This window comes from Rhipicephalus sanguineus, chromosome 11 (assembly GCF_013339695.2).
Source record: "Rhipicephalus sanguineus isolate Rsan-2018 chromosome 11, BIME_Rsan_1.4, whole genome shotgun sequence".
NCBI classification, from domain to species: Eukaryota; Metazoa; Arthropoda; class Arachnida; order Ixodida; family Ixodidae; genus Rhipicephalus; species Rhipicephalus sanguineus.
Window position 1 is genome coordinate 43,485,159 of NC_051186.1, and position 13,063 is coordinate 43,498,221.

General features: G+C 48.5%; 1 protein-coding gene across 1 annotated transcript; it reads left to right on the forward strand.

The window, feature by feature from the left end:
* Positions 1-9,226: 9,226 nt before the first annotated feature.
* On the forward strand, positions 9,227-12,214 carry LOC119375632 (transmembrane protein 223). Its single transcript, XM_037645858.2, has 2 exons — positions 9,227-9,833; positions 11,741-12,214. The coding sequence occupies exons 1-2, from the start codon at positions 9,395-9,397 to the stop codon at positions 12,034-12,036; spliced, it is 735 nt and encodes a 244-aa protein (XP_037501786.1). The 5' UTR covers positions 9,227-9,394; the 3' UTR covers positions 12,037-12,214.
* Positions 12,215-13,063: the final 849 nt, after the last annotated feature.

Here is a 13,063-nt window from a genome sequence, read left to right on the forward strand (position 1 = left end):
TATGTCGGCACTGCCGTTCCTATCAGCCGCCACATGTGGCTACGTACGTACGTACGCTCCATGTGTATACACATAGTACACGTACGGAGCGCGCTTAGCCTTCAACATGGCGGAAATACGCACGGCGGCCGCTAGATGGCAGCAGATTTTGCATAAGGTCTATTGGATGGAGCATATATGCGAATTTTCTGTGGGATGGGCAGCCATGGATGTGGGCGGAGCTGACATCTATTCTTAGGTTTAACCAGTTGTAATAGAGCATGTAACACCCCTTTGCGGATATCATGGCATCATGGCGGACGCCTACGGCTGTCCGCCATAATGCTACGCCCAGTTTCTAATTCTGATGCGCAGCGCGTGCTCTCAACTGAACTTGACAAAAGCAGAAAACCGCAACGAAGCGAGGCTGTTTCGGTTTCAACCAGATTTCACTGTTCTTTAAGCTGGACTGGTATTACGGTAACTCTACGGATCAGTTTCGGTCTGCGGCTTCAAGGAAAAACTGCTTCGACGTTTACTGTTTCGACTGAGTTGCTGGCTAGAACGTTCTTGAATTACTTTGGCAAAAACTCTATTCTAGATAAACTACGTAAATACACACTGAAGATTTATTTATTTATTGACTTATTTGCTTATTATATTTTTATTTGCAATTACCTGTGGCTTGGACAAGTCAAGACGGGAAAATGTGCTCTTTGTTCTACGTACAGCTTATTCGAAATGATATTTATTGTTCCATGATAGAAACGCTATTCGCCTATTCTCTATTCGGCGACAAACTCAGCGTTAAAATAAAATGGCACGACTACTTTTTGCCACCTTTACCTTGTCTTCTGACTCCTTTTCAAATCTGCCCAACAGAAACTCTGCACGCTTTCCACCTATCTGTACCGGTAATCCTATCCAATAGCTGTGAACAGCTATACTCGGTTACAACATAAGACCTCGGCCCGCAGTTTCGTGCGTACGCAAGGCCACGATGGCCCTATTGTGCTACTTGAAGAAGGCTGGACTTCACGAGCGTCTGTGAACTACCAGCGCTATAGTTCGTGTTGTGTGTGTTCACACTAACTATTCGATTCTTTGTTTTCTTACTTTTGTTCTTTCTTCTCTATCCTATCTATTATTTCCCCACCCCACGTGTAAGGTAGACGACCGAGCCAAAGCTCGGTTAACACTTCCCCCCACCCTTTCCTTTTCGTTTCTCTCACTCTCTCTTTCACGGAGTGCAGCTGGCTGCATTTTTTGCAAGCGAAGCTTTTATTGGCTGACCTGTGAAAAGCTGATGGTGCTGGCATAGGCGGTTGTGTTCACAAAAAAAAGAAGAAAAAAAAAACTAATGTAGTTATTGTGTAGGTCTGGAGTAGTTATAAATCGCGCGCTAAATCCTGCGCCAGTGTCGTACTTGCGTAGGCCCTGGTGTAGTTCTAAATCCTGCGCTTAATGCTGCTCCACTACCGCGAAACCTGCGGAACTGCATAGCACGGGCAACCCAGCGATTCCCTCGGCGCTAGTCATCGCGCTCTTGCCGAGGCGGTGGCGCCCTCTCTCGCGCGGCGCGGGTATCAGCCGGATGTTTCAGAAGCGTTTTTCGCGATTTTAGGTAAACTATTTCGATTAATCCTTCGTATTTCGGTATAGTTTACATTGTTTTATACCTCGTTAGTTTATTTCGCACTGGTTTTGAGCATTGTTAGCCTTGTTTTAGACCTGCATTGACCACTGCGTGACCATGAGACAGCAGATGGACGACAAGCCGGGACCCTAAAGTGCTACGCACTTAAAATGTAAGGTCCGCCCACAGCACCGGTTTCCGTTCCAACCGTAAGTACTTTTTCGCGGCTAGTGTAAATACTACGCATATTAATTAAGAGTTCAAGGTTCGTCTGGCCGAGCAGCGATGTCAGAATCTCGGATGAAACTTACCAGGACGTTCAAGTTTCTGATCTAAAATCAGCGACAAAAACGCGCGTATGTATGGGAAAGCGATCTATCTGAAACGCCAGAGAAATGCTTGACGTCATGGAAATAAGTAAGCGCTATTTGATGGAGCATTTATGCAAATTTTCTGTGGGAGTCAGAGCGATAGCTGTGGGTGGAGCTGACATTCGTTCTTAGGTTGTATCTGTTGCCTTCCTTTCGGAACTGTTTTAACACGGGCTAGAGAGTTGCATTACTACACCAGAAAATTAGTCAATATTGTGCAGTTTAAAATAGACGTGAAATAAAAAGTCTAAGCTGCAAACGCTCTGGCTCAATCCCTGACTCAATCCCTTATCGACTGAGAAGTAAAAGACGGCTTTCGCCTTTGAGCCGTCTATAGGAAAATGCAGAACGGACTGTGTGACTTTTCTTTTTCATTTTTTAAAATTATTATGCATTATATAAATTATTATCTGAAATGTTCAGATGCTGAAGTGGTGGCGAATTCCCCAGAGTGGTTTTGTGTCATATTAACGAGGAAACAAAGAAGGTGGCTCTAGACAGGAACATTTTTGATGCTCTTTGTGCTTTCCTTCGCGAAACAAAACGAATTTGATTTTAAATCCCTATTTCTATGAGTATTCTTATAGCAGTAATGAATCAACAACTAAAAAAACACGTTAGAATACACTTTAATTCCAGCATTCTAATTCATCTTCAGGATAACCATTTAGCTGTCTGGTTTGAATGCACAAGTCAATAATTATTGCACTCTTTCCGTTATACGCTTGCTTTTCTTTTCTGTTTAATCATTAGTTAATACTACACATATTTGAAATTTCATATGAACAATTCTTGGCCAATCTCGCATAGTGGGTACGAGCCATATCTGAAGGAGTATCATCATCATCCAGCAGAGTGGGCATGTGCCATATTAACGAGCAAAGGAACAAAGTGGTGCGGCGTCCGACCCTGGACGCCCTGGTCAGCATGGGCCTTCTGCTGGCCGTCGGCTTGTTCGGGGCCCTCGCCATCCGCGTCTGTCAGGATCCCGACGAGCCTACCGTGGCCGAGGCGCGACGCCTGCTCCGCGACATCGACGCGTACGAGGCCCTCGTGGAAGACGTGCGCTCCTGCTACTGCGCGCGGACGACGGTGCCTTCGGCCCTGGACGCCGTGCTGGACTTCACGGACGACGTCGACGAGAGGGCGGACCGCAGGCTCGTCTCGCAGATTTCGGCCCAGCTGACCGCGGGCCAGAAGGGGAGCTTATAGCTGGACGGAACGCTTGAAAGATACACGTCACGTGTCGCTAAACCATAAAGAACCGGCGGACGTTTGACGTGAACCGGCGGACGTGTGTGAACCGGCGTCCGGGCTGCGTTCCTTGCCTCTGTCCTAGGCGTTAAGAAGCTGACATTGCGAGCGACGCATCAAGGCGACTCAACCGCAGGCTTGCCTGGAAGTTTACTGAACAACTCGTGACAGCAATATACGAAACGTTACAAACCATATGACGTGGCGTAAGTTTTCTAACCTTTCCGAACTATCTAGACTACATTCCATGCCCATGTGCTTGATCGACCTGAAGTGACGTCACAAAGCGAATCGACCCCAGGCTTGCTTAGAAGCTTACTGAGGAGCTCGTGACAAGAAGGTGGGAGTATAACGAGCAACCTTTGAACGATGTGCGCGTGTGAATATATTAATAATGCTGCCTCACATGCCTGTGTGTCTACTACCAGCTTGATCGATCGGACAGTGCGAGCGAAGTGTCAAGGTTATTATAGACTTTTACACCGGCTCGTCAAGAAGCTCGTCACCAAGCTATATAGCTACAAGAGACAGCTGTGGAGCCACTTGAAAGACGTTCGCGCTCCTGTGGTACGTTCGCACTGCAAACAGTGTTACCGCTATACCTGCCCGCGGCACGTGTCTGCTGTGAGCTTGGTAGATCGTGCTTTCCCATCCCAGCTCGTTAAACACGCTTACAGCGAAAGCAACGTATATTGTGGTGCGCATGCAATCGATACCAATTGTATCAGTTAAACGTGCGCCTTGCCATGCCCTTCTCCGCGACACTTCGACAGGCCTATTGTTTCGATTTCACCCCGTTGTCCGTCGGCTACACCTGAAGTTAATTCGCGTCGCGCCCAGGTTCTACCCACCTCACATGCAACCTTTGAACGATTTGCGCGTGTGAATATTGACTCGCTATTGAGACAGAAGTGGACTCACAGAGCTGTTGAAGCCGTGCGCCTAGATTTGTTGACATGTGGTCTGTGCGTGGACGGATGTCCACGTCTTCTATCGACGTCACCGATCCGCCATGACACCTAGTGAGAAATTAAAGGGACCATGAGATCAAATTTTCCATCATAATCTGTGTTATAAGTTGGTTAATCCTTGCGTGTTCACTAACAAGCCGTCAAGAATTTAGCGCATTTGGTCATGCACATGAATTATAATTGAATATTTTTATAAACACGCGAGCGGCCTGAGAGTCGGGCAACACTGGTCGTGACGTAACAATTAAGCTGCTTGCTGTGCGAGAGTCTGCATTCCGGCGAACGATTTCGTTCCGTGCTCAGCTGCGCGTGCAGTCGAGCTTATTTAAGCTTTCTTCAGATTGTCTTTGAAATTCAAGAATTTGGCGTATTTGTTCAAGCACATGAATTATTATTGAATATTTTGATAAACACGCGAGTGGCCTGAGAGTCGGGCAACACTGGTCGTGACGTAACAATTAAAGGGGTACTGACACAAAATTTCGCGGCCGAGATAGCCTGCTGGATTGATTTCCGTGTGCGTGTACCATCTGCAAAATATCGACAGCGAATAAAGCTTGGAAGGTATTTTATATGAATTTCGAAGTTCGCGTGCGCGATCCAGCATTATAGGCCGCACCTGTTGCATTGACACCCTCGGAGGTGTCGGAGGTGACCCGAGGTGACCCCCCTACTTCCCCTACGTAACCGTTGTAGCCGGTACAACAAGTTATGATGACGTCGTAGCCGCCATTTCTGTTTTGACGCGCTCGCCGCTGCACTGTTGGTGTCTCAAGGAAATCGTCGCCAACAGATGACGATGAGGAGGACGACGATAACGAGGACGATGATGGCGACGACATCGCGATGCACGTGCGGCAAGCGTGCGAATACGAGGAGACGACGCGAATAGCGCGGAAGTGCGTCACACTTCTGTGTGCTGAGGTGATCGAGCGCTGCAGCCGCTAGGTGGTGATAGTTACACCCGGAGGCTTGTCGTTTTTGAAACCGAAACTGACACTGGACGGTAATGAGGAGCCTGTAATTAATAATCTGTCGCACGCTGCAGCAAACGATGTGCCGTGTTATGACTAACAGGCCCCCAGCAACACATTGCAGCAAAAAAACGCGAGGCCAAAATTTTTGTGTCAGTACCCCTTTAAGCTGCTTGCTGTGCGAGAGTCAGCATTCCGGCGAACGATTTTGTTCCGTGCTCAGCTGCGCGTGCAATCGAGCTTATTTAAGCTTTCTTCAGCTTGTCTTTGAAATTCAACCCTTTGCAGTGGCTAAAAATTTGGTAGAAGACAACGACCCCACTCCATGCAGCACATGACGTTACACACGCCATGGCAAAATGGCGGTCGCAGCTTCTAGGGCTTATTTTGCACTGAAATATTCATCAACTGTCCGTTTTTCAAACATGTATAGGCACAATAGACCATCTACTTCTATATATTTTTTTTTTTTTTGCTGAAAACCGCGACTTGGGTGAGCGTGAGCATGACCCCTTTAACGTACAGGAGTCCGCTACCTGGGCTTTCATTTCTAGCTGTTCGGGAATTTAATTCCGTTGGCAATGCTAAAACATGCCAGACGCTATGGTACAGTCGCCGTCATGTATGAGATTCGGCTAAACTTAATTGTTCACTAAACTTAAGTCATGTGACTGCAATGCTGACGTTTGAAATACTGCTTCGTTTGTGTATATAGACCCTTTTCATAAATACGCCACCTGACGGTGGGCTTTTCGTCAGTTTCGCTTCGCAAAGGAGCATGGGATAGCCAGCGCCATCGTGAGGGCATGGAAAGCGAGCCGTCAAATGCGTGAGTGCTGTGATGTTTGTGTTGGCGCCTAGTTCTCCGTGTCATCCGCTGAAATCTCGCCGTTTGCGTGCTTGAACGAGCTCTTAGTACTCTCCGTTGGTCTTTCTGAGGTGCTTCCTATGCACAATGAGCAACATTTTGTACCCTTCAACGGGTTGGAGGAGCAGTTTGGCTCGACTGCCGCGGGTGCGGGACCGTGACCACAGCCAACTCGCGTGCGCGCCCGGACCAGAAAAAAAGGCTCGCCGAAGCTACAAACTTCTCACCGAAGGAAAGGAAGGACGTCGCTGTCGCGGAACTATGCGACCGCAACAGGTGAAATTCCTGCGGGTCTGCCGCAAGCCACACCACGCAACTATTTTCCGGACGCCACGCGTTGGGTATATTTGCGGAGACAAAACAACACTCTGACCACGATTAAAAGCAAATAAAAGCACGACGTTTCGGCCCCCGTACGGGAGCCTTGTTCACAAGTGAAAAATGTGTGAGCGGTCCGGGTATGTATGTTATAAAATGTGACGTAAGCAACGTGTGTAGGCGTGTGGAAAGTTTCCGTCATTTCGATTGAGTGTGTGCGCCGTTGTCTGGATCGTGATAGATTCGAGATGAAGCCGAGATGACCAGTTCTTTTCTCTATATGTATATTTGTATGCAGTGGCGTAGCCAGGGGGGGCACACCGGGCCCGTGCCCCCCCCCCCCCCCGAATTTTTTTTTGCCGTGGCACACAGAGCACAATATGACACTCGACCACATCTGCCTGCCCGGCCCCCACACATCAGATCAAGGTGGTGCCCCCCCCCCCCCCCCGAAAAAAAATTCTGCCTACGCCCCTGCTTGTATGTACTAAAAAATGTTGACACGTGGCTTACGGTATGCGAGTACTGTCGCTACTGAATGGACGGTACGCAACTTCATTTTTATTTTTCTGGCTGGCCTTACGAACCCTCGCAGTATTTCTGCACAAACAATCTATCGCAAGTTCACCGCATGCAGGCCACTTAAAAGCAAGGCTACACATGGCGCTGTGAAATAAGCACGGTCCGTTTCTGTAGCGCGTTTACAAAGCGGCGTCCTTCCGCACGTACGTTTGACACCACGTACGGAGCAGAGAGCACGTGCGTTTGTTGTTCAAGTTTTATCGCGTACTTATCGCTGTTCTCGTCGCGATATCCTCGATGGTGGCACATGGGAACGCAGCACGTCTGCACCATTGCAGCACAGCCGTCTCTACGAAAAACGTTGATGAGAGTTCACGATTCGGCGGTGCTGAAATATCACGCACTGGCACGTTGCCGAAGCCTGCGTCGTCTGCTGCGGTGTCCCCACAATGGCGGCAGACTGTAGTTTGCGTGCGCGGCGCTAGGGGCGCCCTTTTTCGAAAAGGGTCTATACCTTTCAGTACGGAAGAAGCATGCAATACCTCTACAGCAACGCACAATCTGTTACAGCTAGAGTGCATGCCTCTGCGAGATATGCATATATCGTACCCTGGGTGTAGGAAAAAACGTCCCCGGAATATACGTCCCGGAAGATACGTCCCCTGAATAAACGTCCCCGGAAGAAAACGTCCCGCTGGCATGGCTCTCTAGGAAAAAAGTCCCCATTGAAAAAAATTACCGAAAAACGAATCCTGTGCGAACTCACTTGACAACACTGCATTCTTTATTCGACCTTTCGCAAGTTTTCGGCCACATTGTGTTCGAAAAGAATGAATGTAATACCGAATCGTATGTAAATAGCCCTCAGGACATCTTCAATTTCGTAGTCCCGGCAGTATAGTCCTCACCAGGTTGCGAACACACTGCTGCATGGCCATGACCGCTGATTTGCGCTTCTTCTGTGGGAGTGCACCGACTGAGACTGGGTCGTCTTTCTTTTTATTGTTACGGTGGCTACTTCCGAGCGCAAGGCGCCAGACCCTTACAAAAATGCATTTAGACACTCTATAGACCTAAACACATTTTTAGACCATCTATAGCTGTCTAATCTGTTTTTGTAAGGGGAGGCCCTCCACACTGTTGGGCGGCTGTGGTGCGCGATGCTTCCCAGCCTTCTGTTCCAGGCCTCCGCATGATTTTTCGTCCTGTGTCCTCCATCAACAGTGGCCGAGGTAGGCGTTCCACATAGCAGTAAACTTGAATTTCATTGAACTGCAATCTTCGCGCGGATCTTTCTTTTCTTTTCTTTTTTTTTGCAGTGAGAAATGAACACTTGGGCGTCTTAAAGGCGCAACGTTTGAGGGCCCCCGTATGGGGACGTTTTTTCCGACAATGCAAATGGGGACATTTTTTCCAGGGACATTTTTTCCGGGACGTTTATTCAGGGGACGTTTCTTCCGGGGACATTTATTCCGGGGACGTTTTTTCCGGAACCCATCGTACCCTAGTAGAAACCTTTAAACTTACAGGCACCAAGTGCCGGATCTATAAATGCATAATGGACCACCGTAGCATGCATCTCACGATTCTTCGCAATCTGCGCAGCACTTACGTGTAGCAGCATTTAAAAGATCGCTGCTTGAGTACTTATATCTATTGCGTAGCAACACATATTGCGTAGAACATAAACATGTAAACATGCTGCTGCTGTTTACACATAGCAAGAACACCACTAGTAATACAAATACGTGGTATCAATACGTGGTACTCACAGCACCGTACCTGTTTATACTATGTTGTGAAGCATTACGCTGCTGACGTCCCGGGGAAACGGTAAAACATGATGGGCGGTTCTCGGCCCTTCGTGTTTTCTAAAGTGCCTGCGACAGTTCGCAGCGCAACAGCACGACGTGCTTGGTTTCCAGGATGACGAAGGAGCGGCAGTCACAGCGAAAAAAAAAAAAAAAAACGCGAGATAAAAGCGTCCAGAACCAATTCTGCCACGCTCGCAGAGCGAAACGGCGAAACGAAAGCGCCCGCCAAAAGTGACCGGAGCCCGGAGCTTCGATCTTTTTCCGTTTGGATGGCAAATGGCGCAGCTTCCCTACTATCAAACTGCCCCTATTTTCATTCACGGCAGTCGCTAGAAAAACTTTTTAGCCACTATAATGGCATCACGAAGCATAGAAAAAGTAGGTTTCCTTCCTTCATTCTTAGTACGCGCCAAGCACGACCATGCACGAACTCTCTTAGCTGCTTTTTGACGCCAAATTTTACTGTTTCGTTTGCCAACACTCGAAATCACCACGGAGCCGTCAGTAGGCAAGTCAATCTGATCGGCTAGTTAAAATGGCCGCGCCCATCGGATGCGTGTTTTCAAGTGTGGTCAACACCTAAAAACGTTGAGTGTGGTTGAAGTTGCGCTATGAATTCGTGAGCGCGAAATTGCATTTTCGCCTTGTTTCTGTCACCTTTCGTTGTTCAGCGAACACAGTTACGCGATGAGCGGGCGACTCATAATTTTGTGCCAGGGGCTGGGGCGCTTCACGCCGAACTTTCTGCGCGTGCGGACAGCAGCACCTTCGCCGGCCTGCGGCTGCGCCAGGTACCCGTTACGGCTGACGCGCCGTGCGAACAGTTCGTCCGGGCAACCGTCGGCGAAGCTGCCTTTCGAAGTGGACACGAACGTCGCCAAACACACGGAGATCTACCGATACGACAACTTCAGAGTGTTCGCGGCACTGCGGATGTTCACGGTTTCGCAGGCGTTCCTCTGGGCCTACATGGGTCAGGTCTGTTACTCGATCACCGATCCCCAGGAGACCCCTCCACCGGACGTGGACACCAGCGGGAGGCTCGGCGGATTGTTCCAGTTCCTGCGCGAGCGCTTGACCACTCAGCCGTACCGTTACGGCCTGGTCGCCTTCTGCACTGCAATGGGTAGGTACCGGAAATGCTACCGCAGGTAGCATATACAGTAACTCTAGGTTACTGTATCTAGGTTATTACAAACCCGAGGTTACTACATCTAGTTACTGTATATGCTCAGTAGGGTGCATATGCAGTAACTACCGGAACCCGTAAGAGGCGTCCACCTTTCTGACGCTTGACATTTTTTTACCGCTAAGAAAAAGACGCGGACAGTGTAAGGAACGACAACACTGGAGGTAAACTTTCAACTTATTTAATCACAGCAACACGTAGCAATATGTTGACAATTGTGACATGCGCAGAACCCAACATATCTACTTATCAGCCGAGCTGGGCAACCACTTATCAAAAAGCATATCTCCGATTGAAGCAGTCTAATGGATGTATCGCTAACACAGTATTCACCTTTCTTATATGTCTCCATCAGCCCACAGGCAGTCTGATCCGGGCAGTCTGAACCGCCCGTGTTGTCGTTCCTTCCAGTGTCCTCGCCGTTTCGTTAGCGGCCAAGATATCAAGCAGTGAACACCAGCTAGGCAAGATGCACGTTCTGGGACCTTTCGGGGCTACAAGTTTTGTAACGGGTTGATTGGTTGATTGATTATTTTTATTTATTTAAGGGGTCTTGTACCACTTTTCCAAGTAATCCGCGAGTGACCTCAGTGTGGGCGTTTGTCTCACGAATCGATTGCCGAAAAAATTTCTCGAATCCGTCCAGAACGAGTGGAGTTACAGGGGCTTGTCGCGCGCTTTAAAGGGCCCCTAAACCACCTCCGACAGTTCTTTTAACATTTCAAGCAAACGCGCGCATCGAGTTCAGAGTGCCGTCACGATCAACAATGTCAAACGCGGCAGCGCCGCGAGCCGCGCGCGCCCCACAAATTGCAAAAAAAAAAAAAAACAATATCCCTTCTCCTCTCCGTGCCTTTCGGCATTCCTCATACCCTCAACGGTTCGCCGTGACGTCAACATATCCAGCATAGCGAAGGAAAGAGAGAAACGAGCGAGGGCGCCTTTCGCATCATCAAACGCGTGTAACTCCGGTATTACGGCACCGTTTCGAAAAAGTCTCACGGCTACGTGTTCGTTGTAGACTCGCACACAACTGCAACACCACAACTAAATTTCGACCTCTGGGTGGTTTAGGGACCCTTTACGAGCTTCTTTCAACCCGACGAGCGTGCTGGAAGCTGAGGGAGGTGCGGCAAGAGGAAAGAAGTTACGTCAGCGCGCGTGATGTCACGTAATCGCTCTCTCCTGCTGCGATTCGTGTGCGCGAGTGTGGCTCACTGTGTAATGTTTGCAGACTGTGGATGGAGCACGGCGCCGGCACCTGCGGCACCCTGTGGCAAGACCTACATCTGATCCAACGGCGCTCTTGATTTATGACGGCTATTGGCCACTAGCACGCTATCTGCTGTTTGACGTCAAAAAGCAGGTGCCGGCAGCTCCGCAGAGAGTGGGCCTCTGCATGAAAACAGGGCGGCTGAGAAAATGGCAACTTCGAGCTCTCCTTATCGCGCACGACCGCAAGATTTGGCTGAGCTGTTCGTAGCAGTGCATTCTTTCCGCGGGTTGTGTTTTCTTACTAAGTCCGCGGGGTGGTTCATGACCACATTAATGTATTACCAAGTGCGCACTGGGTTTTCACCTTCAAGTGCAACATGTTAAGGGACGGGGAGTGCAAACTATGAACACAAGAGAAAAGTGAAGACACCACAAACGCCGGACACTTTTGGAGTCTTCACTTCTCTCCTGCGTTCGCATTTGCATAACCTATCTTTTAACATGAATGCGTGCCAACTAAAGCAGCTGTCTGTTATTTTAAGTGTAACATGCTGCCAAACTTTTTCGTGTTTAATTACCAGCTCAACCGACAATCCATCCTTATTAATTTTTCTGTTCAAACCGTCCAGGCACGTTGGTGGCTGTAGGCAGCAGCATGTTCGTCCTGCGCAACGTGCGTTCCCTCCTGTTGCTCAAAGGCGGCCAGCAAGTCGCAGTGCAGACGTACGCACCTTTCCGGGAGCTGCGAACCTTTCAGGTTCCGTTGGAGCACATCAGCTGCGGTCAGTCGCGACTCCAGAAGTCCAGCTACATAACGCTCAAGATAAAAGGTCACTGGATGCACTACGTGCTCGACCAGCGGGGCATCTTCCCACGTCCCGAGCTGTTCGACAACACCGTGGGCGTGGCACGGAAGTTGAAGTGAAACGACCACCTAAGAGACTGCTGAAGAATCGGTTGATCGTTCGTTGTTAGTTCGAGGCGTCGGCAACCTTGCACAGAATGAATGCTGTACGTTGTGTGTGCTATTGCGATATAGATTAAAGGGATCATTAAGTGAAACAATGAATTGTCTTAGATGAATAAATTATTAACGAGAAAGCCTTATATGCCTCATCAAGCATGCCACGCGATGCCCTCTGAAAGCCAGCTCCACTCCGTAAAAGCTGTCGAAACAGCGAAGGTGCTTAGACGGCTTTCACAGAGTGGAGCTGGTTGGATTTTATATTAAAGCTTTACTGTCGCATGTGTTACCATCATAGGTGTAATATTAGAAGAGAAAACAAAGGTCAGAGTTTCATTTTTTTGAATACTATTGCTTTTCTTGTGGAGAAAAAAAATAACTGTGTACCTTCGTAGATGTTGTCTAAGGTACTTACAAGTGCCAAGTACTCCTTGGTGACGCAATGCTTCCAAGACTGTTAGTATCTTTAGAGAGTTGAATGCGTTTTCGTAGTCAATGAAGGCTAAATTAAGGGGTTTGTTGTATTCCGCAGACTTCTTTGGTTTATCGCACTACTGTGATCCATCACAGCATATCCCTTCCTGAAACCAGGTTGTCTACTGTGCTTCTCTTTCCAATTTGAAATTGCCTTCTTACCACAGCGCCTACCGAGACGAGGATGATATGGACGACACACAAGGCCTTGTTCGTCCTCCTTCTTATCGTCCTCGTCTCGGTAGTTGCGCTGTGGTTCAGCATGCATCACTAACTCGCCCAAATTTTCATGTTACTACCTTCTTATTGTCTTGCATATCCTCAAAAGTAAGCCGATGGCTCTATAGTGGAACTTCAGGTCTTTTATGCCTGCTTTCTTTTGTATTCATGTAATGTTGCATTTTTCCAGCTCAAAGGCACCTTTGATCAATGGGTAAGTACAAACGAATGCTTCTGATGCCAAGTGGCCAAATACACCGCCTTATCCACCACTACCAGTACTACTGTTGCTGTC

Excerpts from the sequence above, each read along its gene's own strand:
- LOC119375632 (XM_037645858.2), top strand. The coding sequence starts at position 9,395 with ATGAGCGGGCGACTCATAATTTTGTGCCAGGGGCTGGGGCGCTTCACG. Across the intron at positions 9,834-11,740 it reads CGCCTTCTGCACTGCAATGG|GCACGTTGGTGGCTGTAGGC; the intron begins GTAGGTACCGGA and ends CAAACCGTCCAG.